A 22,959-nucleotide genomic window follows, 5' to 3' on the forward strand; every position below is an offset into this window, starting at 1 on the left:
CTGGGTGTTGCCACAAGTGCCCACCCTAAATTGTTAGTGCTGTAAAAGGTCACACTCCCCAGCAGAGACCAACCAGCAGGCCCCATTCTGAGGTGGATGTGTTTCCCATCAGTCTCCAAATGAGACCCCACTGGGTGTCCTGTCTAGAAGTGACTGGTTATCATCGTACGTGAAGGTTGAACCACAGGGCGCTAACAAGAACATAGGGCTCTACCTCTTTCCCACCAGGGGCACAGGCTGTAAGGCCCTGGGAGCCAAGGAGAGCTCCCCTAGTTTGGTGCCGGGAAGGGAAGCTGGCTGCTGGGGCTACTGTGCTGGTGGTCGGGGTGGGTGCTGAGCTCGGACAGAGGCAATGCCACCAGAGGTGTCAACGCAGCCTGGGCCGGCACCTCCTTTGCTGCTGCGCTCCCTACTCTTGCAAATTGTCTCCAACCCCATGGGATCCTGGGAGTCCCAGCCCTGGTGTGGTACAGCACTATGAATCCTCACTAAAAGCAGAGTCCTTGAGCACATGGTACCAGCTCCTCCTGGGTGCCCAGAGGAGGGGACTCTTGTAAGAGCCCTACTGAAATGGCTCAGGCCTTAGGAGTGCAGTGGTGTAACATGCCAACCTGCTGCTGCCACCTTGTCAGGACTGGGGAGCTTTCCCAAATACACTGGTCAACGCTGCGCTGGTGGAGGTGGATCCGATTCCTCGGACATCCTAGGGCAGGAGGCAGCGGCATGAGTCAGGAAAGAGAAAACCTCCACTCCCTACTATCCATCGTACCAAAATGCCCGACGATGACCAGCGTGAACCAGAAATGGAAACAAGTGACTATACCATGCTGGCAATGCAAGGTTTTCTAGAAAAATTTGTCCAAAGTGGGGAGAAGGGTGCTGACTCTTACGGGACTTTGAACTGGTTCTGAACTGTTGTTCGCAGCGGCTGAGATGTGTTAGTTGGCTGGCCTGGCCAAAGACTCTAAAGTTAATTAATTTGTTAAAAAACAAAATGAAACATCCAAGGTGCTGAGGACCCATTTTATTAGAGACACCCTAGCGGATCCCCGGACTTGTCACCACAGCAAGGGGGCTCCCAAATGTGTCAAGCCATAAAGGCAGGAGTCAGACAAAATAAAAAAGGCGGTGGGTTCTGAAGAAGAGCTCCCCAAAAGCCTCCAGAGCCGGAGCTAAGGAGGAAGATGCTCTGCCTCGCCTGACTCAGATTTTTACGGCTAGGCGCTAGGCCCATCGCTTCATCAAAATTACAGTGCAGGCCCACTGAATAGGTGGATGACCCTAGATGAAGCACATCTTGTCTTAGGTAGAAACTGAGATGGTTCAGTGGGTAGGTCATTTTGCTCAGTGTTATTACACTTCTGCACTCCCTGACCACGTCCAAACCAGAGGAAGCTCCCTTGGGGCCAGAATCTTAGGAGTCCTTAGAGGCTGTGCCCCGCCACAATATAATGCCATGTCATTACAATTTACAGGTAAGTCGGATACAGTAAAACGGGCATTAGATGGTATCAATGCTGCAGCTAGACATGAAAAAGAGAATTCTTTTTTTTCCTAAAGTCCAAATCTCGCTTGCCACTAAAGGGGGCCTCACCACCCCCAACAGCCAGGAACCCAACTGAGGGGTGGCCTGCAACCTCCCTCCCTCTCTCTCTCTCTCTCTCGAGGTAACCCACAGGCCTTCTGTATGGGCAGCTCCAGAGATCAGGGACCCCTAATGACAGCCAGGACACAAGTTAGAGGCCTCTGCTCAGGTGCTGTGGATGTCATCACCTCCTGGCATGCCCCAGCCCTGGCAGCAGAATCTGGTTCCTGTACTCTGACCTCTGAGAGGAGCAGCTGCCCAGGCCCCTGCCCCGGCAGTCCCCTGGAGCCTGTTCCTCCTCCAAGGGACAATCACCCAAATACTCCTCTAATTACCCATTGGGACGCATAAAAGAGACATTTTATGGCTCTTGTTAACGCCTCCTGGGAACCCCTCCAAACATCAGCAAGCGGCACCTTTAAATTACAGGGTGTAACAGGCAGGATATAGAAGGCGCTCAACTTCCATTGGATGTGATCCACCTGCAACACAGAGGTTGGGCTATTGCCCTACATAAAATTCTAGGGCCTGCCACAAGTGTTTAATTTCTGAGCCTTAATTGATCCTCTAAAGGCCGGGAAATTCCGGTTGAGGTTAAACACCAACTGTGAACTACTGGGCCTCCCACCATGCTACAGCAATCCTGCCACTCCTTAGGTCCCTTCACACTTTTGAGGTAACACGTACCACACTTATCTACCATTCTCTGCAGTCACACGCAACGCCTCCACATTTTGTTGGGGAGAAGCTCAACAGTGAGCTTTACAGCTAGCTGGCACAAAAGTCAACTCATCAAGCCCTCTCCTTTGTTCCCCTTGGCTCCTTCTCCCAGGTAGAGGCACCAGCCACTGAGGGTCCTGGAGATCCTCCTGGCTGCCTGAGGGCTTTCAGGCCAGAGGGCTGCACTCCCCAGCCACCCACTTCAAAGCCCCTTAGAACATCATATTCTGGCTCCTTAATGGGCTCTGTGAGAAACAAAGGCCCTCACATAGTGGAGCTGCCATACTCACATTCCTAATCATATCATAGATAAGGGATGGCTCCCAATGGTGGCTCAACACAGCCACGAAGCCCAATTTGCTCTAGTGGACAGGGTACCTTCAAGAACAGCCAAGTCCACCAGAGCAGGTCTTTCTAAACTGCAGCAGGATATAGCTTTCCAAGCTCCTCAGCCCCCTGCGCACGAGCCCCAGAGATCTGGTGACAAAGCCCCACTGCCCGAGCCTCCAGCAAGCTGGGACAGCCGCTGATAGGAGCTGACAAGGAAAAGGGAGTCTGTACCCTTCATGGATGGCAGTGCCCCCACCAAACGTGGCAAGGTGGGGTCAGCTCAGCTTGTGAGCTTGCAGCAATACCAACGGCTGGGCAGTGCACTGCTGCCCAAGACAAGGCTCTTGTCCATATTTTTACTGACTCATGGGCAGTTGCTCACAGGCTAGCGGTGAGGTCAGGCCAATGGCAGTGGGAGGATTTTCACATTCAAGGCTGATCCATCTGGGGTGTTCCAATTTGATGGGCACCAAGGAGATGAGGGTTACCCGCATTTGAGCACATAGGAGCAGCAGTACCGCACCAGAGGCGGCTTTAACCTCAGGGTGGATTTCCTGGCCTGAATCCCAGTCACCACCCACTTGGGGCTCTCAACCACAGCCCTCTATTCCACCAGCTCCAACCAGCGCTGGCAATCAATCCTCAGCTCCACAGTTCCAGCCTTTCTTGGTCACCACTTCCATACTCCTTACTCCCTGGCCTAATGGTTCCCTAGAGTCCCCTATCCCTTCCAGTCTTGGGGGAGGTCTTGGGGAAGTTAGGGCCACAAGGGCCTGGGCATCCTGCGGGGGCATTCAGCTCCAGCAGCCCTTACAAAAGGCATTGTTTTGAATTGCAAATTATGCTCCCAAACCAAGGGCCATTCTTTGGTTCTGTGAGGGGACAAACCTCTTAGCTGCTGGCAGGCTGAACTCATAGGGCTGCTTCCTCCATCAATGGGCACCACCCACTTCACTATTACAAGTGTGGTACTTTTACTGGCTTACTGTCTGCTACACCCGCCTAGAACACCTCTGTGGGGGTGGCAGTCTTTCTAAGTACAATCCACCCCCAACAATGCCTCCTGACACCAATGACTCAGATCCTCAGATCCACAATCTCATTTCACTGCCCATATCACACAGCACTGGGCTCTCCAACACAGCATCAACAGAACTTTCACTTTGACCACAAGCCTCTAGCACTGTCGAATGCCACAACGGACTTTTAAAATCCTTGCTCCAAAAAAAAAAAAAAATAAAAATAAAAATAAAATAAAATAAAATCCTTGCTCCAAGGGCACTTGGCTGGCTCAGTGGTTGAGTGCCTGCCTTTGGCTCAGGTTGTGATCCTGGGGTCCTGGGATTGAGTCCCCCATTGGGCTCCCCATAGGGAGCCTGCTTCTCCCGCTGCCTGTGTCTCTGCCTCTCTCTCTGTGACTCCCATGAATAAATAAATAAAATCTTAAAAAAAAAAACAACCCTTGTGCCTTGGAGCGGCTGACTGGTTCAGTCAGAAGGGCATGTGGCTCCTGATCTAGGGGTTCTAAGTTTGAGCCCCATGCCCCATACTGGATTTGGAGATTACTTTAAGAAAATAAAATAAAATCTTTACATTAAAATAAAATAAAATAAAATAAAATAAAATAAAATAAAATAAAATAAAATAAAATAAAATAAATAATAAATTAAAAAAATAAATTAAAAAAATAAATAAAATAAAATAAAATAAAATAAAATAAAATAAAATAAAATAAAATAAAAATCCTTGCTCCTTAAGTTACAGGGCAGCAAATGGCTCCTAACCTGCCTCACAGGCAGGGGCACTTGCCCCTTTAAACTCCAGGCCCCATGGCCAAGACTGTCTTTACACCCTGCCACTGGGAGAGGCTCCCAGGGCGGGTTCCTCTGCAGAAGAAGGAGCCCGCAGCATTTTCAAACCAACCCTGGCTAACCGTGCACTTTACAGTCATAGGGCTGAGCTCCTGGGGCACCCGACTCACGGGGGTCCCGGTCAACCAGCCCGAGCCCTGCTACCTGCAGCAGCACACGCCGCACATCTGCCTCAGCATGCTCGGCACTGAGCTGGCCCAGCAGGAGCTCCGCAGACAGCCGCTGGGCCACGAAGCTGGTCACTCGGTTGCCATCATAGCCATTAAAGACTCCATACAGGAAGCAGTTGTTCTCACTCCTGACAGAGAGAGACGGAGGGGGAGAAGGAGGGTGGCTTGAGACCAGGGGCTCACAGAAGAGTGACACCAATTGGGGGAGACCAGATACAGCAGCGGTGGCTTCAGGTGTCCACCTGGATCCTCCCACTTTGACCATCATTCCACTTGGATGTGGCCTTCTGGGACATTCCCCGCCCCCACTGTAGCAGGCCCTCAGTTAGACTGAGGTCCAGGTATGCAAAGGACAGCAGGGGATGCCACCTCCCTCGGACGAGCCCCATTAGAGACAAGTGCAAAACCATTACTTGGTCTTGCCCACAAACTGCGCCAGCATGCTCACCTGAACTTGAGCCAGCTGTCCTCTGGGGGGTGGCTCTCAGTGCCCTTGCCGTCAGCAGAGTAGCAGCGGTTGGAAGCTGACCCAACCCCAGAGAGGTGGCAGAGAGGGAGGTCATCTGTCCAGCTCGGCTGCTGCTCCTGAGGAGGACACCAGGAAACCAAGAAGTTCACCATCTTCCCCAGGACAGACCCCACCTCAACTCCTCCTTCCCCAACAAAATGTAGCAGCCCCAGAGCCCGTGCAGCGGGTTCCACCTCCTTCTGGAAAACTATGCTTGTATGAATGAGCACCTACAGAAGGGTCTGCGTATTTTTTATGGGTAGTTCACAATGTTTTCCTCCAGGAAATCTAGAGAAGCGCAGAGCTCCCAAATTCAAGGCTCAGCAGTGGTTTCCAAGCGTGAGCTATGTTACAAAACAGGAGTGAGACACACAGATGAGGCAAACTCTTGGTAGAAAGCTCTTTGGGGGCTCCCCACCTCTTCCTGCTGTGGCTCTGACTCCAATCCCTCAGGTACTAGTTATAACTGGCGATCTCCAGGCCCAGGCCCCAGAACCACTGATCCTGGTGGGGCCCAGGTTAGCAGCAATGCAGGCAGCTCCTCCCAGGTGACTGATCCAATGGCCCAATGGCACCTGGAGAAACTGCCTTTGCAAGCTAGCCTCATTCATGCTCCATGCCTCTGGGGCCTCTGCTCTGCTCTGGTGTCCTCTCCTACCTGCTTCTCCACCAAGACCACAGCACCCCACTCTCTCCCTCCGCATAAAAAAAAACTCCTTATCCTGTCTGGCAATTCTCCATGCCCTTTGGGACTCTGGCTCACAGTCACCACCTCCAGGAAGTCTTTCTTTAGGAAGACCATGCCACCCCAACCGGGGCTTGGCTGACAGCCTTCTCATGCACTCCCACTATAGCTGGCTCCCTCATTCCTGCCTGCCTGATTCTGACTGCCATTCTACCTCATGGATCTCAAACCAGACTGTTCAGTATCATCACCATGGAGCTTAGAACCTTACACATGCGCACACACGGCTGTCCAGGCCCAGCCCAAACACAGATTCAGAACTGCCTATATCTCCTTGGAGTACACTCTGAGCATGTGCATTTTTTGAGGCCCAGACACAAGGCCCAGGTACAATCTATAGCTTCTCACTGAAAGCCTCCCCACACCCAGCCCCTACCTGAGCACCATGCCCAGTTCACAGGAGCATTTCCAGGATCACCAGATTGAACTACAGCAAACCGAAACAACTGGGAGACTCAAAGGTCAACTGCAAGAAGGCTAGTTTGGATGGGACGCTGTACTGACATATTAACAGGCATGGATACTGTGTGCCATTGCTTGCAAGGTAGCAGTAACCGTCTTCAAAAAAGCCTGTGAAAACCACGTTAGCAGGCTTTTGCAATCAGATAGCTTTTGTGGCAAAGCTTCTTTCATGTTCTGTTTATTTACATACTGACAGTGACTGACTTTATGACTTTTTTTTTAATTGCTTTCATGCTGCATTTATTCTAGCACGTTAGTTCTGTGCTTTGCACCCTGCAGCAACTTCTGCAGGGTGTGGGAGTTTATTTTTATTTTTAAATTAACATATAGTAAAATGGACTTTTTTTGGCATGCCAGTCTATGAATTTTAAGAGGCATTTTGTGTGATTGCCGCCCCAAAATCTGGAACAGCCCCATCATCTCAAAACAGACCCTTGTGTCACCCTTTTGTAGCCACACCCTCCCCTAATCTCTGGCAAGCCAACTTGTACTCAAATCATCATGTTGTCTTTTCAAGAATGTCTTAAATAGGGGCATCTGGGTGGCTCAGTTGGTTAAGTGTCTGCCTTCGGCTCAGGTCATGATCCCAAACTCCTGGGATTGAGCCCCAAGTCTGGCTTCCTACTCAATGGGGAGTCTGCTTCTCCCTCTCCCACTCCACTTGCTCATGTTCTCTCTCTCTCAAATAAATAATTAAATTTATTTTTAAAAAACAATATCTTAAGTGAAATTAGGCAGTACACCACTTTTTTCTTTTTATTGTGATGAAACACACATAACACAATTCACCATCTTAACTGTTTTAAGCATACAGTTCAGTGGTATTAAATATTCAGTGTTGTGTAGCCAGCACCACTATCCTCCCCATAGCTCTTTCCCCATCTTGTAAAACAGAAACTCTGTCCCATTGAGCATTGACCCCCGTTCCCTTCCCCAGCCCTTGGCACCCATCACTACGTATGCTCCAGGTCTTCAAGGGCACAACCTTTTGGGAAGGGCTCCTCTCACTCAGCACCATGCCTCAGAGATAATACCACCCCCCTGCCAAGGTGCCATGGGCAGCAAATCTGTCCCTTCACGCAGAGTTTTCCATGGGATGGATGCAGAGGCCCATCCTCTCATCCACTGAAGGGCATCTGGGCTGTTTCCAGTTTCTGGAAATAAAAGAGAGCCAGTATAAAGTCATGGGCAGGTTTTTGTGTGAACATAACTTTTCACATCTCTAGAGTAGGGATGAGATTGTTATTTAGTTTTCTAAGACACTGCCAAACTTTCCCAAAGTGCTGTACTATTTCCATTCCCAACAATAATGCACAAGAGTTCCAGAGGCTCTACATCCTCACCACCTCATGGTCTTCTTTTTTAAATGGAGACACTTCAAGAAGTGTGTAGAGCTGTCTTGTTGTGGCTTTGATCAGCATTTCTCTCATGGCTAATAACGGTGTCAAGCATCTTTTCTTGTGCCTATTTGCTATCCCCACATCTTTGGTTAAGTGTGTTTTAAGTCTTATACCTACTTTTTTTTTTTCCTATGTCCATTTCTCAGTTGGGTTGTTTGTTTTCTCACTTGTTGAGTTCTGAGAGTTCTTTATGTTTTTTGGATAAAGTCCTTTGTTGGACATGTGATTTGCAAATATTTTGCCCAGTCTGTACCTTGTAATTTCTTTTTTTTTTTTTAAGATTTATTTATTTACTTAGAGAGAACGAGTGACGGGAGGTGCAGAGGGAGAGAATCTTTCAAGCAGACTCCCTATTGAGTGGGGAGCCCAATGTGGCTGGATCCCACAACCCATGAGATCGTGACCTAAGCTGAAACCAAGAGTCAGACGCTTAACTGACTAAGCCACTCAGGTGTCCTTGTAGCTTGTCATTTCGTTTGCTTATTAGTATCTTTTGCAGGGCAAGAGTTTCTAATCTTGCTGAAATCCATTTTATCAGCTTTTTCTCTCACGGTATATGCTTTCAGTGTTCTGTCTATTAATTGTCTGCCTGGCACCAGCCACAGAGACCTTCTAGGTTTTTCTTCTCAGAGTTTCACAGTTTTACATTTAGACCTGTGATCCATTTGGGGTTAATCTCTGTTATAAGGCAGAAGTTTAGGTCTAACTTTTTGAGTTTTGTTTCACAAAGGGATATCAAATTGTTCCAACACCATTTGTTGAAAAGACTGTCTTTTCTCCATTAAATTATCTCTTCACCTCTTTAAAAAAATTAAGTAGCTGGATTTATGTGAGTCTATCTCTGGACTCTACTCTGTTCCATAGATCCATGTGTCTATCTTTCTGCCAAGTCCATGCTCTTGATTACCACAGCTTTATAAATCTGTTTTTAAACTCTATTATCAAATCTATATTTTACTTATAATCTATATTTTACAATCGTGTAGTGGGTTGCCTCTAGCTGCATTCTTTCTGAAAATTATTTCAGCGATCCTAGATCCTTTGCCTTCTATATAAATTTCAAAATCAGCTTGTCTATATCTACAAGAAAATCTTGCAAAAAAAAAAAAATCTTGCTGGGATTTTGACTGGAATTGTTTACAGATCAATGAGATGTGACATCTTCACCATTCCAAAACTTGCAATCCATCAACATGGCATATCTTTAAATTTACTTATGTCTTTAAAGGATTTATTCACATTATGTCACCACAATCGCTGAAAAACCACTCATGTCTGGGGATCCCTGGGTGGCTTAGCGGTTTAGCACCTGCCTTTGGCCCAGGGCATGATCCTGGAGACCCGGGATCAAGTTCCACATCAGGCTCCCATGATCGAGTACCACATCATGCCTGCTTCTCCCTATGCCTGTATCTCCGCCTCTCTTTCTCCTGTCTCTCATGAATAAATAACTAAAATCTTAAAAAACAACAACAAAAAAACACTCATGTCTACTAGTAGCCTTTGAAGAAGATGTCACCGAAATCTAGCCGTAGAAAAGAAACAGCAACAAGAGCTGAAATTCTGCTCAGCTTCTGAGGACACCAGGCATTTAGGTCAAGCTACATACAACAAAAGAAACACTGCTCCACAGTGACACAAATTGTTTCTAGCTGTAATCTTGACCTGTCTCATTTGAAAGCAATATAAATATCTCTCTTAATATAAATGTGAATATAATTAAGTCTTTTGAACCCACATGACATTATGCAATTACAGTATGTTCAATTAATACAAACATGTATTCAATAAGAATTACTGGGCATTTACAAAAGGCTGGCATTATTCTAGGTGCTGGAGCCACCGTGCAGAAAAGAACTGAGGATCCTTGTTTGAAGTCTCCTTTCTAGTGAAAAAGAAACTTCAAACATGCAATACAATAAATAAAGCTATTTGAGACATGGAGAAAATAATTAGAGTAAGGAGACAGCCAGGGATGGTGGGGTGTCTTTCAGATGAAATGATCAGAAGAGGCGACCCCTAAGCCATACATACCTAAATGATTACAGAGCAGTGGCCATTACAGAAAATGGCAAAGGAACCTTCTAGGCAGAGGAAACAGCATGTGGAAAGACCCTGAGATAGAATAGTAAGTGTGTGAGGTTTAAGGAAGTTCAAAAAGGCCAGTGTGGCCTCTGCAGTGGACCAGAGGGGTCCATGTACTCTGTTCATGTATATACATGCACATGTGTGCCTGGGTGGGAACAAGGTTAAGCCCTTCCACACCACTGGAAAGAGTCCACTGTCAAAGAAATAATTATTTTTTCAATGAACTGCTTTGTTGCCAATCATCCCTTAGATCTTAGATCTGATTACTATACCACCATTGTCAGGGACCTCACAAAGGTCTCAGGCAACCTAGTAAATCAATCTCCAAAAGCAGCTAAGGTCTATCCCTTGCCTCCAATCCAAATGGAATTAAGCATGAGATTAAGCAAAAAAGCATCTCCCCAATTAGGCATGTCCCATGTCCTCCTCCTGAAAAGATGGGTCAAGAGACCAATATTCAGCACTCCGAAGCGCCACAGCTATTTTAAAGCACCGTAGAAGATATTTATACTTTCTAGAATCCTGTCTGTGATTAAAGATGAAATTAAGATGCACTGAGGGCACCTGGGTGGCTCAGCTGGCTGAGTATCTGCCTTCAGCTCAGGTTATGATCCCAGGGTCCTGGGATCCAGTCCCACTTTGGGCTCCCTGCTCAGTGGGGAGTCTGCTTCTCCTTCTCCCTCTACCCCTCTCCCTCTGCTTGGTGCTGTCACTCACACTTTCAAATAAATAAGATTAAGATGCACTGAATGTGTCCTTGAATAGGAGATGGACAATACAAATTATCTCCCACGATGTAAACCTGTCACTGGTACTGCAACTGTGGTGCTTCCTCTGCTATTCCCTACCTCCCACAAGGGACCAAGACAGGCTTCCATGGGCTTGAATCTTTCCAACAAACTAATACTTTCCAGCAAAAAATAAATATTACCCAAGCAACTTATAGGCTCACTTTACATTGTGAGATATGCTATGAAAAACACTAATGAAAGAGTCTTTTACAAGGAAGGTAGGAAACAAACTGGAATAGATGAGCAAGCAACTGCCCACGCCAGTGTTTCAGGGCACAGGGATCACTCTTCTGAAGCACTTCCCGATGGACACTCATGACACTGCTATGGGGAGCAGGCTGATGCTGCCCCAGACTGCTGAGGCCACACCTGCTTCTGGGGGAAAAACAAGCTCTCCCAAACCTAAAAAACTGTATGATGGTGGTCAATCTACTTACAAGCACTTTCTTCTTCAGACAGTATTTATGACTAGTACCTGGACACCTCTATGATGTTATGTGCTCTTTTGGAAATCTGATTTTCATAAGGTTGAGCTGGCAATATTTTGGAAATATAGTTGACTATTGAACAATGCAGGTGTTAAGGACACCAACCTCCTGCACAGTCGGAAGTCCACGTGTGACTTCTGACTCCCCAAAACCTTAACTACTAACATAGGCTACAGGGGACTGGAAGCCTTACCAATAACATAAACAATTAACATGTTTTGTAGGTCATATGTTTTATATAAAGTAAGCTAGAGGGATCCCTGGGTGGCGCAGCAGTTTGGCGCCTGCCTTTGGCCCGGGGCGCGATCCTGGAGACCCGGGATCGAATCCCACGTCGGGCTCCCAGTGCATGGAGCCTGCTTCTCTCTCTGCTGTGTCTCTGCCTCTCTGTCTCTCTCTGTGTGACTATCATGAATAAATAAATAAAATCTTAAAAAAAAAAAAAAGAAATGAAATCTTTAAAAAAAAAATAAAGTAAGCTAGAAAAAAGAAACTATTAAGAAAATCAGGAGTGCCTAGGTGGCTCAGTCAGTTAAGGGTCTGCCTTCGGCACTGGTCATGATTCCAGGGTCCCGGGTTCAAGCCCCGCGTCGGGCTTCCTGCTCAGCAGGGAGTTGGCTTCTCCCTCTCCTGCTCCCCTCCACCTCATTCTCTCTCATACTCTGTCTCAAATAATAAAATCTTTCCCCAAAAAAAATTCTTATAAAAAGAAAATCTAAGGAATGGGACCCCTGGGTGATGCAGTTGGTTAAGCATACAACTCTTGGTTTCAGCTCAGGTCTGATCTCAAGGTCCTGGGATCAAGCTCTGTATTAGGCTCCAAGCTCAGTGTGAAGTCTGCTTAAAATTCTCTCTTCCCGGGATCCCTGGGTGGCGCAGCGGTTTGGCGCCTGCCTTTGGCCCAGGGCGCGATCCTGGAGACCCGGGATCGAATCCCACATCAGGCTCCCGGTGCATGGAGCCTGCTTCTCCCTCTGCCTGTGTCTCTGCCTCTCTCTCTCTCTCTCTGTGACTATCATAAATAAATAAATAAATAAAAATTAAAAAAAAAAAATTCTCTCTTCCCTCTCCCTCTGCCCTCCCCCCATGCGTGTGCACATGCACACATTCTCTAATAATTTAAAAAAAAAAAAGAAAAAAAAAGAAAATCCTAAGGAAAAGAACATACACTTATACTTACTGTATTTATGGAATAAATCTGCACAGTTCAAACCCATGTTAAGGGTCAACTATATATTATTTCATTAACTAGCAATTGGTTTTCAGGTGAATGGGTATGGACTCCAGTGCTATTATTTATTTTAGGACTGTCTGTGCATTCCCAATAATAACACTCAAGAAAACAGTAATCAACAGATTCTTTCTTTCTTTCTTTTTAAGATTTTATTTATTTATTTGACAGAGAGAGAGCACATGCACAAGCAGGGGGAATGGCAGGGAGAGGGAGAGGGAGAAGCAGTGTGGGGCTTGATCTCAGGACTCTGGGATCATAACCTGAGCCAAAGACAGACGCTTAACCTACTAAGCCACCTAGACGCCCCAATGGATACTTCCGTTATTAACATGTCATTACGTGTATACTTCAGTCGGTAACAATGCCAGAATTCTACTTTATGGGGAAACACAAGAGGTATTCTTATTAAGATCAGAAACAGGGGATCCCTGGGTGGCGCAGCGGTTTAGCGCCTGCCTTTGGCTCAGGGCGCGATCCTGGAGACCCGGGATCGAATCCCACGTCGGGCTCCTGGTGCATGGAGCCTGCTTCTCCCTCTGCCTATGTCTCTGCCTCTCTCTCTCTCTCTCTCTCTCTCTCTGTGTGTGACTATCATAAATAAATAAAAATAAAAAAATAAAAAAATAAAAAAAAAGATCAGAAACACAGCAAAGATGCCCACCTTCTCCATACCTAACATTGAACTAGAGGTGTCAGCCCATACAATTAGATAAGAGAAAAAAAGCAGAGCTTCAGAACTGGAGAGGTACAATTATCTCCATCTGCAGTTGATAGGATAGTACTTGGAAAATCTAAAGAATTAATATTAAAATTAACTCAAATAAAAGAAATCAATAGAGTGGTAGGATAGAAAAATCAAGACACAAAAACCAAAAGCCTATATACACTTAAAGAAAAGATGGACATCTAGCCTCCATGTGAAAATGCCTACTTGCTGTCAACTAAAACAACAAAGTCTTTTTCCTCTGAGGTCCTCTCCAGTCGGTCTCCCCCAACCACACTCCTATAGAGGATTTTTTAAACCTAAATTTACATTAGTTGGATTCTATCTTAATGCTTTCATCTCAGCTTTCCAGTCTGTTGACATAATTTTGAATCTTACCTTTGAAGATTAACAATCTCACCCAGCTGTCTATCTTGTACAGATAAGGCCTACGCAGGGTTCCAAAAGATTTCTGAAAAGCTGTGAGCAGAACAAAAAACATGCGAAGCTAACCTACTTCTAGCAGGAGGTGTCGGCACCAACTCAGGAGGGAAGTAACACCGTCACCAAAGGTTTGCTCTACTTGAAAGGACGAATGTATTTTGGGGATCTCAAACCAAGAGGCCACTGACCCTACAGGTACAGTCACAGAAGCAGGCATACACTTAAAATCAAATCAACTGTTTATACATATGAAAGTGACTGAGCACAGTCCTAGTTATTTCACACTGACAGTCTTTAAACATAAAGTTCCTAGCCAATTGGGACTTGGGTTGCTACTAAAATAAAGGAGAAGTAAGAAAAAAATTACCCAAAAGAATATTAAAAAGTATCCATGGTGTGAGGCAAGACCTCCCCTTTTCTTTTCTTTTTTTTTAAAGATTTTATATATTTATTCATGAGAGACAGAGAGAGAGAGAGGCAGAGACAGAGGTAGAGGGAAAAGCAGGCTCCCCACAGGAAGCCTGATGAGAGACTCGATCCCAGGACCCCAGGATCAAGACCTGAGCAAAAGGCAGATGCTCAACCACTGAACCACCCAGGCATTCCAAGGCCTCCCCTTTTCTCTTTCTGAGCCCCATCCACCTCCAAAGGCCCTGCTCAAATCTAACCAGCACCAGAGGCCCATGTTTCCCACACCTCAACCATCCATTTACTATCTTCAAGAAATTAACCCACCTATTTTTTCTTTATGCTGCCACATTTTCTTTTACTCAAATGATTTCATTTTGAACATAAACCTTTTCAGTATGATAAAGAGAAAACCTGTAATACTATATCTTGAAGATAATAAAAAAATGAAAACAAAACAAGATTATTAAATTCTAGCTGAGCCTGCTGCCTGCTATAGATTTTGAGCTAGAGCCCTGTTCCGTTAAAATTTTTTAAAAATGGGTGGAGTTAGCTCATGGGCCTGGGAGACCTGAAGGTTGAGAGAAGGTTGAGAGCCTCTTTGAGTCCAGCAGCTGCCTCTGGCAGCTCATCACAATGCTACAAAATATATATTGAGTTACACGGGAAGCGCTATGGCTATCATTTGGATTACCAGGAGAAAAAGAGAAAGAAAGAAGGTTGAGATGCTCATGAACGTTCAAAGAAAGTGAAAAAGATGACTGGTATGAAAGCTAAGCTCTATTATAAACAGCACCATGCTGAAAAAATACAAATGAAAAAGACTATCAAGATGCATGAAAAGAGAAACACCAAACAAAAGAATGATGAAAAGATTCCACAAGGAGCAGTACCTGTATATCTACTGGACAGGGAGGGGCAGTCCCAAGCTAAAGTACTTTCCAATATGATTAAACAAAAATGAAAAGAGAAAGCAGGAAAGTGGGAAGTTCCTTTACCCAAAGTTCGTGCTCAGGGAGAAACAGAAGTACTAAAAGTAATTCAAACAGGAAAGAGAAAAAAGAAAGCGTGGAAGAGGATGGTCACTAAAGTCTGCTTTGCTGGAGACGGGTTTACTAGAAAACCACCTAAATATGAAAGATTCATTAGGCCAATGGGCTTACGTTTCAAAAAGGCCCATGTAACACATCCTGAATTGAAAGCCACCTTTTGCCTGCCAATATTCGGTGTAAAAAAGAATCCCTCATCCCCACTATATACAACTTTGGGTGTTATTACCACAAAGGTACTGTCACTGATCACCTCACATGAGTGAGCTGGGCCTTGTGACACAAAGAGGCAAAGTTATTTGGGGAAAATATGCCCAGGTTACCAACAATCCTGAAGATGATGGATGCATAAATGCAGTCCTGCTGGTTTAACAGCAGTTTCAGACAAGTAATCCCTTATAATTACCGTAGACCACACACCAGTCAGGAAGACCACCATTGTTGTGGTGGTTCTGAATGCTACCAAACAGCCTTACGTATCTACAATCATCAAGACAAGTATTTATTCTACTGTAAAAAAGAATTTGAAATAGACATTGATTAAAATAAGTGGTCTTTAAAAATATATATTTTTTTTAAATGTGGGAGTAGGACACCTAGCCGGCTCAGTCAGTGGAGCATGTGACTCATCTCCAGGCTGTGAGTTCAAGCCCCATCCTGGGTGTACATATTACTTAAAAATAAAATTTGGGGACACCTAGGTGTCTCAGTGGTTGAGCATCTGCCTTCGGCTCAGGTTGTGATCCTGGTGTCCTGCGATTGAGTCCCACATCCAGCTCACTGCAGGGAGCCTGCTTCTCCTATGTCTCTGCCTCTCTGTGTCTCTTATGAATAAATAAATCTTTTTAGGAGATCCCTGGGTGGCTCAGTGGTTTAGTGCCTACCTTCAGCCCAGGGCGTGATCCTGGAGTCCCAGGATCGAGTCCTGCGTCGGGCTCCCGGCCATGGAGCCTGCTTCTCCCTCTGCCTGTGTCTCTGCCTCTCTCTGTGTGTGTGTGTGTGTGTCTATCATAAATAATTTTTTTTTAAATCTTAAAAATAAATAAATAAATAAATCTTTAAAAAAAAAAAAAGCGTGGGCGAGGACTAGCAAGAATCAGAAAGGTGTTAAGGACACACTAGGACCAAATCAAGTCTTTACCTCTTGATCTCATCAGTCTGAAAGAGAACTGAAAAACAAATAACCTGTGCAATATGTAACAATAAGTTTTATGTCAGCACACACCAAACCCCCCTCACTGTACCTGTCCCACACTCCAGGAAAATAACTGCCCAAGGCTACAGGACCTCTTCCCTGAGAAATCCATCCTAGTGGCTTACTAGGCATACTGGTCACTCACTGTCTAGTGTTTTGGCAACTCATGCTACAGCGTGGTACTGTTTATTTATTTATTTATTTATTTATTTTTTATTTAAATAATCTCTACACCCAAAGTGGGGCTTGAACTCGACCCTGAGATCAAGAATCACATATGCTCTTCTGAGGAGCCAGCCAGATGCCTCTGTTTTGTTGTTGTTTTATAGCCTAGTATCTTTTTTTTTTAAGATTTTATTTATTTATTCATGATAGACATAGAGAGAGAGGCAGAGACATAGGCAGAGGGAGAAGCAGGCTCCATGCAGGGAGCCCGACATGGGACTTGATCCTAGGTCTCTAGGATCGGGCCCTGGGCCAAAGGCAAGCGCTAAACCACTGAGCCACCCAGGGATCCCTAGCCTAGTAACTTTAATCAGCTACTTATTTCACTGATTCCAAGACATATATTTTCAATCTTTTAATACCTGAAATTGGTGTGTTACAAGTTAATTAGCAGTGTGTTTTCTTTCTTAGTAGTATATAAAATAATGACAGGTCCTTATAATTAAAGGTGTCTTGGATCCAATGATATATGGACAGTTTCTCATCTACTTATGAGAGCTCCTTCCGTGGAAGGCCCCACAGTACCTCAGACGTTCAATGACAAGTGGCCAGAGAATTCCAGGAGGTTCTGCCCATGCGGGAGTGGGAGAGTACTCGGTCCTCCCTGATTTGAGCAGTGGCCCAGAAGGGGCTCTGATGCTGCTGTAGCCGGGCGAGTTGCCACCTTGCTGTCCTGGCTCTCTCCCCTCCATCGGGGATTAGCCAGTCCCACCTTCCGCTGCCGATCGCACCCCACTGCCAAGTCTCTTGCTTCCTTCCTCCACAGTTCTGAACAATTTTCAGAAAGGTCGTGTATTTCCTAGTCACAAAACCACCCCCTACCCCACCCCGGCACACTCTGACGCATACTTTCTCCCACGCCCACAAATGCCAGGCCTGCCAGCACCAGCGGGCGAGGAACCGAGCTGAGAAGGGGGCGCCTGGCGCTCACATAGCCTTGTCACTGAGCTGCGTAAATACAGACCACCATGAGCTTGCGACACTTTAACTCTTTGATGGGTTGCAAATTGGTGTCTCCCGAAGAAGCTGAACACAAAATATGGTGAGGAAGGAGGCTGCTTCCAAAAGCCTGATTTTGACCTGTGTGAGGGAGTTCCCAAAATTCCTATTTTGGTATGAGAAGTATCTCTGGTGATCCAACTGCCCATAACTGGTTAAAAGGGTTACAAACTCCATGTGCACATTCACTTCAAGCAACCTCACACACCTACGCAACCGTGTCACAGAATAATAGTCCATGAAAGCCCCCGCAGAGACTCATCTCAAACTCCTGGGCAGCAGAAGCGGACAAAGACTGGTTCCAAGTCTAGGCTACAGCTTGAATATCAAATTATAGTATGAAAAGGCCGAGTGTTTTTGTGCTGAAAGCACCCGAATTCCTCGGAGGCAAAAAGGAAGCTCAGAATGAGAGAATAATGCCCCCAGGAAGATGGCTCAGGGGAGGGGAGGGAGGCAGCTGTTCTTTCTCTCCAAATAGCTTAAAATGCCCTGTGCCTCCTGCCATCTCTGTCTTTCTGAATGACGCCCTTTGCCTTCCACTCCTCCGGGACCAGCTCAGCTCCTGGCCCCCACCTCTCCCAGTAGGGTTTGCATCAAAGGCTCTCTATGTTTTCATCACAAATATAGTCCTAGCACATTCTTAAAGGGACTCCTAAATAGTTGTGGAGCACTCACTGTGTGCTGGAGCAGCTGGGCCACGTTCTGACCACGGATGTGATGGCTGTAGGTGATGACCTAATGGACATTTAAAATGGGGGCATATTTCTTATGTGTATTAGAAAAAATAGAGAGCTAGCGCCTGTGGTCTTGTAGATGTAGCTGCTCAAACTAAGATTTCTAAGGTAAAAACATTAAATTCAAGTTGATTTTTCTTTTTATAATTAAGTACAGAGTAGCACAGGCAAAACCAAACTCTTGATTCTCCCAGCCTCAAATGTGCTCCTCTTCCAGGGTTCCCTATCCCAGTAAAGAGCACTGAAGCCCTGCAGTGCTTCTAGAATCTTCTTCCCCTGTCAGGCCCCCCCACATCTGATCCACCAGCAAATCCTAACAGCTCTTCCTCCAAAATACAGCCCTCCTAAAAAGCACCCAGTTTCACAACACACTTAGAATAGAATCCAAAGTCCACAGTGTCTGTAAGGTCCCTGGGACCTTGGCTACCACCGCACCCCACCACGTACTCCAGCCACGCTGGCCTCCTTGGCACTCCCCAAACACATACGCCTTTGCAGCCCTATTCCTTCAAGCAGGAATACCCCCTCCCAAATCCCCTACTTCATCCCATCAAATGTTGAAGGGTCTTCCCCTATCACTCTAAAAGGCTCCCCCCACCATTCTCTGAATCCAGACTATTCTCACAACACCTGATGCTACAGATATTGTGTTGTTTAGAATCTGTATTTACTCATCGTTACTGTCTCCCTCATTAGAACAGAGGCTTCATGAGGAAAAGTGTCCCCTGTACCTACACTGTGCCTGCCACATGGTAAGTGCTCAGAACCAAAGGTGAAACTTCATGCTGGTCTGTGACCATGTGAGGCCAGGACTGTAATGTGTTAGTTCAGTGAATCCTAATAATGCTCCTGGGAGTCCTTTCTCTTGGGAACCAAAGTTCAGGGATGTTAAGTGGCTTGCCCCAGTCCATATGAGACTTGTACTTTTGTTAGGTTGTGAAGGGCCCAAGTTCCTTTGGACACATCAAGCTATCTTCAAAAGCTCTTCTTTTCTTCAAGACTTTTAAGGTACCAAAAAAAAAAAAAAAAAGACTTTTAAGGTACCATGCTGGCTGGGGACCAAAGGTGAAACTCCTCAATGCTCTGCCATCTGGCCCCAGCACACCCTCCCAGCACCATGTTGGCAGCAAATCCCCAGGCCTCCCTGCAAGCCTCCACTGACCCAGTCAAATCAGGCCACCCACAGCCCCTCAACACTGACAACCCAGTGCCTTCCTCCTTATGTTAGTGGTAGGTGGCTCCTCCTCCTATGCTGCAAACGCACTGAGGGTGCGCACACACTTTACCTATCTTTGTGTCCCCAGGCCCTGCAACCACAGCCTAGTAGCCCTTACAGCCCTCTGTTCAATGATGTTATCTGAGCTGCCCTTACCAGACTCAGGCCAGTGGAGAGGTCAGCGAGCCTGGACAATCACACACTGCTGGACACTCAGACACCCTGTGAGCAGAGATAGCTTGATCATCATTAGGGTGAGAGGGGCCTCATGTGGACACTGCTACCATCCTCTTACCCTTCAGCACGATACTATGCGCTTAAAGCTAATTATCCTGTCTTTAAAAGTTTCCACTTCTACCCAGGAACACGAGCTGGCACTAGCAAAGCTTCTGTCTAACCTGAGTCTTCTGGGCCCCATCACACCCAGAAGAGAAGGAGCTGGAAGTCACTCTCCTCACCAAGCCAAGCCGCCCCACAGTAGTTCCCACTTCCAGCATTCACTACAGTCCTGCTTGTATTCCTGGGATTTTCACAATGGGAAATTGGCAGAGGCTCTGCCCTCTGGAAGCTTACAAAGCAGAGGACCAGGACTATCTAACTCCATGACGAGGTGACAGGCAGAGCACCAGCCCAATAAAGGGGCGGCTAACAGAGGAGGGGAGCAATCCTCACCGGGAGACCAATTTCAAAGACAGCCTACACGAAGCCTGTCACTAGTGTGCAGAACTGCAGGTCACCCCTCCCTCCGACTCTGATGCCTTAATTAAGACCCTCAAGGGCAGGAGGGCCAATGTCTGCTGCACCTCTGTGAGGCCACGGCCAGGCACTGGACATGGCTGCGAAGGCTTTTCTACAATTATTTACTGAGTGCCTGGCACCCTGTGATAAGTGCTGCTGGAACTCCTCGTAGGCACCGGTCCACAGGCAGGCGCAACAGCCGGCCCCCACCTGGGGAGGGTCCAGGGAAGCTGCACCCCCGCGCGCAGGGCAGTGCAGGCGCCGGGCGCCCAGGTGTGTGTGCATCCCTGGGCACCTGAGGAGGACGCAGCGGCTGCAGACCCGCGAGGGTCCGGACGGGGCGGGGGGAGGAGTCTCAGTGACAGGGAAGGAAACTGAGGCATAGTGCGTCCAAGCCGGGACCAGAACCCGCTGCCACTCGGGTCACTGCCACTTACTGGCTGCGCGGCCTTGGGCAAGGGACTGCGCCTCTGTGCCTCAGTTTCCTCACCCGTCAAACGGGAACCTCCCGGGGCTGTTACATAAATTAAGCTTACAACGTAAAGCAACTGGCAGGAAACCCGGGAGGTTAGCCTCCCCGCCCGGCACCCCGCCGCCGCGCGCACGGCGCTCCCCGCCCTCCACGCGCCCTCGACGCTCGGGGTCGCAGCACCGCGAGTCCCAGCCCCCGACGGCCGGCGGCAGCGCGCACGCGCGGGCCTCGCGCGGCTGCACGCGCTCCCCGGCCTCGGAGGTGAGGGGGGGCCGGCCCGGGAGAGGGGAGGGCGGCGGCCACCCCTCGCCAGGCCGAAGGGAGCGGCGCCTGCACCCGACAGGGCCCCCTCGGGCTCCCAACCCCCAGCCCGGGGAGCCGCTCGGTTCCTCACACTCTGCAGCAGGCTCCTCCTCTGCGCCGCCATCTTGGAGGGACCCCCCGCGGCTGCGCCCGCCTCCCAGCAGAGCAGGCGAGAAGGGCGGCTAGAGCGGCCTGAAGCCGGCCGGGAGGATCGCGCCGCCGGGAGCGCGCGCGCAGCGCCACCGCGCGGCCGAAGGGGGATGGGGCGGTCGGGGAGTGTGCGCAGGCGCCGTCTTCTGCCCTTTCTCTCCCGGAGGAAGAGGGAAGAGGGAGGGCTTGCCTAAGTGGTTGCCTCTCGCCCATTTTATTTGCGCATTTTCTCCAGGATGCTTTTCAGACACCGGATTTGTTTTTTGTTTTTTTTTTTTAAGATTTTATTTATTTATTCATGAGAGACACAGAGAGAAAGAGAGGCAGAGACTGTGTGTGGCAGAGGGAGAAGCAGGCTCCATGCAGGGAACCCGGTGTGGGACTCGATCCCGGGTCTCCAGGATCACGCCTGGCCTGAAGGCAGGCATTAAACCTCTGATCCACCCGGGATTCCTAGGATTTGGGTTCTTTATGGACACTTAGGGTTTGGGGCCCGGTGAATTATTCATTTACTCCATCAATATTCATTAGGTGGCCATGCCTGGCCCTATAGGGATGAAGCTGCAGGAAAGACACTCTCCGAAAGCTACTGTTTTCATTGGGGAGGACACCGTTTACGTACATAAATCATTTTCGAGGTGGGCTAAATGCTAGGAAGAAAAGTTTATGGATGTGGCATGGGATGGAGGGCAGACAGCTAGTGCACGAGGCACGAGAAAAGGGAGCGTGTGAGTGTGCGTTCAAGACGCATGCATGTCACAGAAGGTCTCTGTGGCTGGAACACAGATGAAAGGTTGAATGAGACGAAGGCTGACCTTGCCTGCCCAAGACTGGGAGTTGAGCTATTCATGCGGAGGACAAAGGAAACTTGTTGACTTCTGAGCAAGCCAGGGACATGATCCCATTGGTAGAAAGATCCCTTTGACTACTTTGGACAAAACAGATGTTTAGGAGTATTGAAGTGAAGACCAATTAAGGGACCGTTGTGTCTGCTCAAGGCAAGAGATAAGAGATGATAGTGGTTTGAGTCAGCTGCCACTGCCAAGTGGATGGATTTTATGTAGAAGATGAAATTGTTAGGGCTTGATTCATGGATTGGTTGGGGTTGATGATGGGAAGAGGTTTGTCAGAGATTCCCCCCAGATTTCTGGAAAGAACAGCTAGAAAATCCTGGGGAGTGGGAGAAGGGAATGAATGGCCTTGAGTTCGGTTTGGACGTGTTGAGTTTAGGTGCTTTTAAGACATGTAGGAAAAGAAGTCAATCCTGAAATGGAGAGGACTAGAGAAGACAACAGTGAAGGAGCAGGAGCAAGGCCTGGAGAGGCAGGGGAAGCAGAGGCTACATAGAACCCAGGGGGAGGAGGGCGTGGGCAAAATGTAACATACTTTTGAGAGCTCTAGTTAGATTACTGAAGAAACTCCATTAGGTTTAGCCATCCAGAGGCCCTTGGCCCAGGCATTCAGGTAGGAAGGTAGCCCAGAAAACCAGATGCAGGGGTGCCTGGGTGGCTCAGTGGCCTAAACGTGTCTATAGCTCAGGTCATGATATCAGGGTCTTAGGATCCACATCAGGCTTCCTGCTCAGCGGGGAGTCAGCTTCTCCCTCTCTCTCTGCCTCTCCCCCTGCCTGTGCTCTCTCATGCTCTCCTTGTCAAATAAAATCTAAAAAAAGAAAAGAAAGAAAAGAAAAGAAAAGAAAAGAAAAAAGAAAGAAAAGAAAAGAAAAGAAAAGAAAAAAAGAAAAGAAACCCAGATGCAATGAATTGAGGAATGGTTAGGATATGGGGGACGTGGAGACCTTGAGAGTCGGCTGTTATTCCCAGCTGGTAGGCTGTGAAGAGGAAGAGAGAGAAGGCAACATGAGATTGGGTATGTTTTCTCTTAGGAGAAACTTGAGCCTGTTTAAATGCTGAATAAAAGGCTTGCCAGAG

At 47.4% G+C, this 22,959-nt stretch overlaps 1 protein-coding gene and 1 pseudogene across 3 annotated transcripts in view; one reads left to right on the plus strand and one right to left on the minus strand.

The window, feature by feature from the left end:
• Positions 1–21,093, minus strand: part of TAB1 (TGF-beta activated kinase 1 (MAP3K7) binding protein 1) — a 34,252-nt gene extending 13,159 nt beyond the window's left edge. Inside the window, exons 1-5 of one of the 3 annotated variants that reach the window (XM_025459480.3) lie at positions 20,970–21,052; positions 19,522–19,587; positions 7,377–7,545; positions 5,125–5,261; positions 4,651–4,804 (exon numbers count right to left, since the gene is read on the minus strand). In XM_025459480.3, coding sequence (XP_025315265.1) covers positions 4,651–4,804; positions 5,125–5,261; positions 7,377–7,409 — 324 coding nt within the window. In that variant the 5' untranslated portion in view covers positions 7,410–7,545; positions 19,522–19,587; positions 20,970–21,052. Of the gene's footprint in view, positions 1–4,650; positions 4,805–5,124; positions 5,262–7,376; positions 7,546–19,521; positions 19,588–20,969 lie in introns of all 3 variants that reach the window. The other 2 variants (XM_025459481.2, XM_025459476.3) reach the window with 2 other exon arrangements.
• LOC112667649 (ribosome biogenesis protein NSA2 homolog) lies at positions 14,504–15,475 on the plus strand (annotated as a pseudogene).
• Positions 21,094–22,959: the final 1,866 nt, after the last annotated feature.

The sequence above is a fragment of the Canis lupus genome, chromosome 10 (assembly GCF_003254725.2).
Source record: "Canis lupus dingo isolate Sandy chromosome 10, ASM325472v2, whole genome shotgun sequence".
NCBI classification, from domain to species: domain Eukaryota; kingdom Metazoa; phylum Chordata; class Mammalia; order Carnivora; family Canidae; genus Canis; species Canis lupus.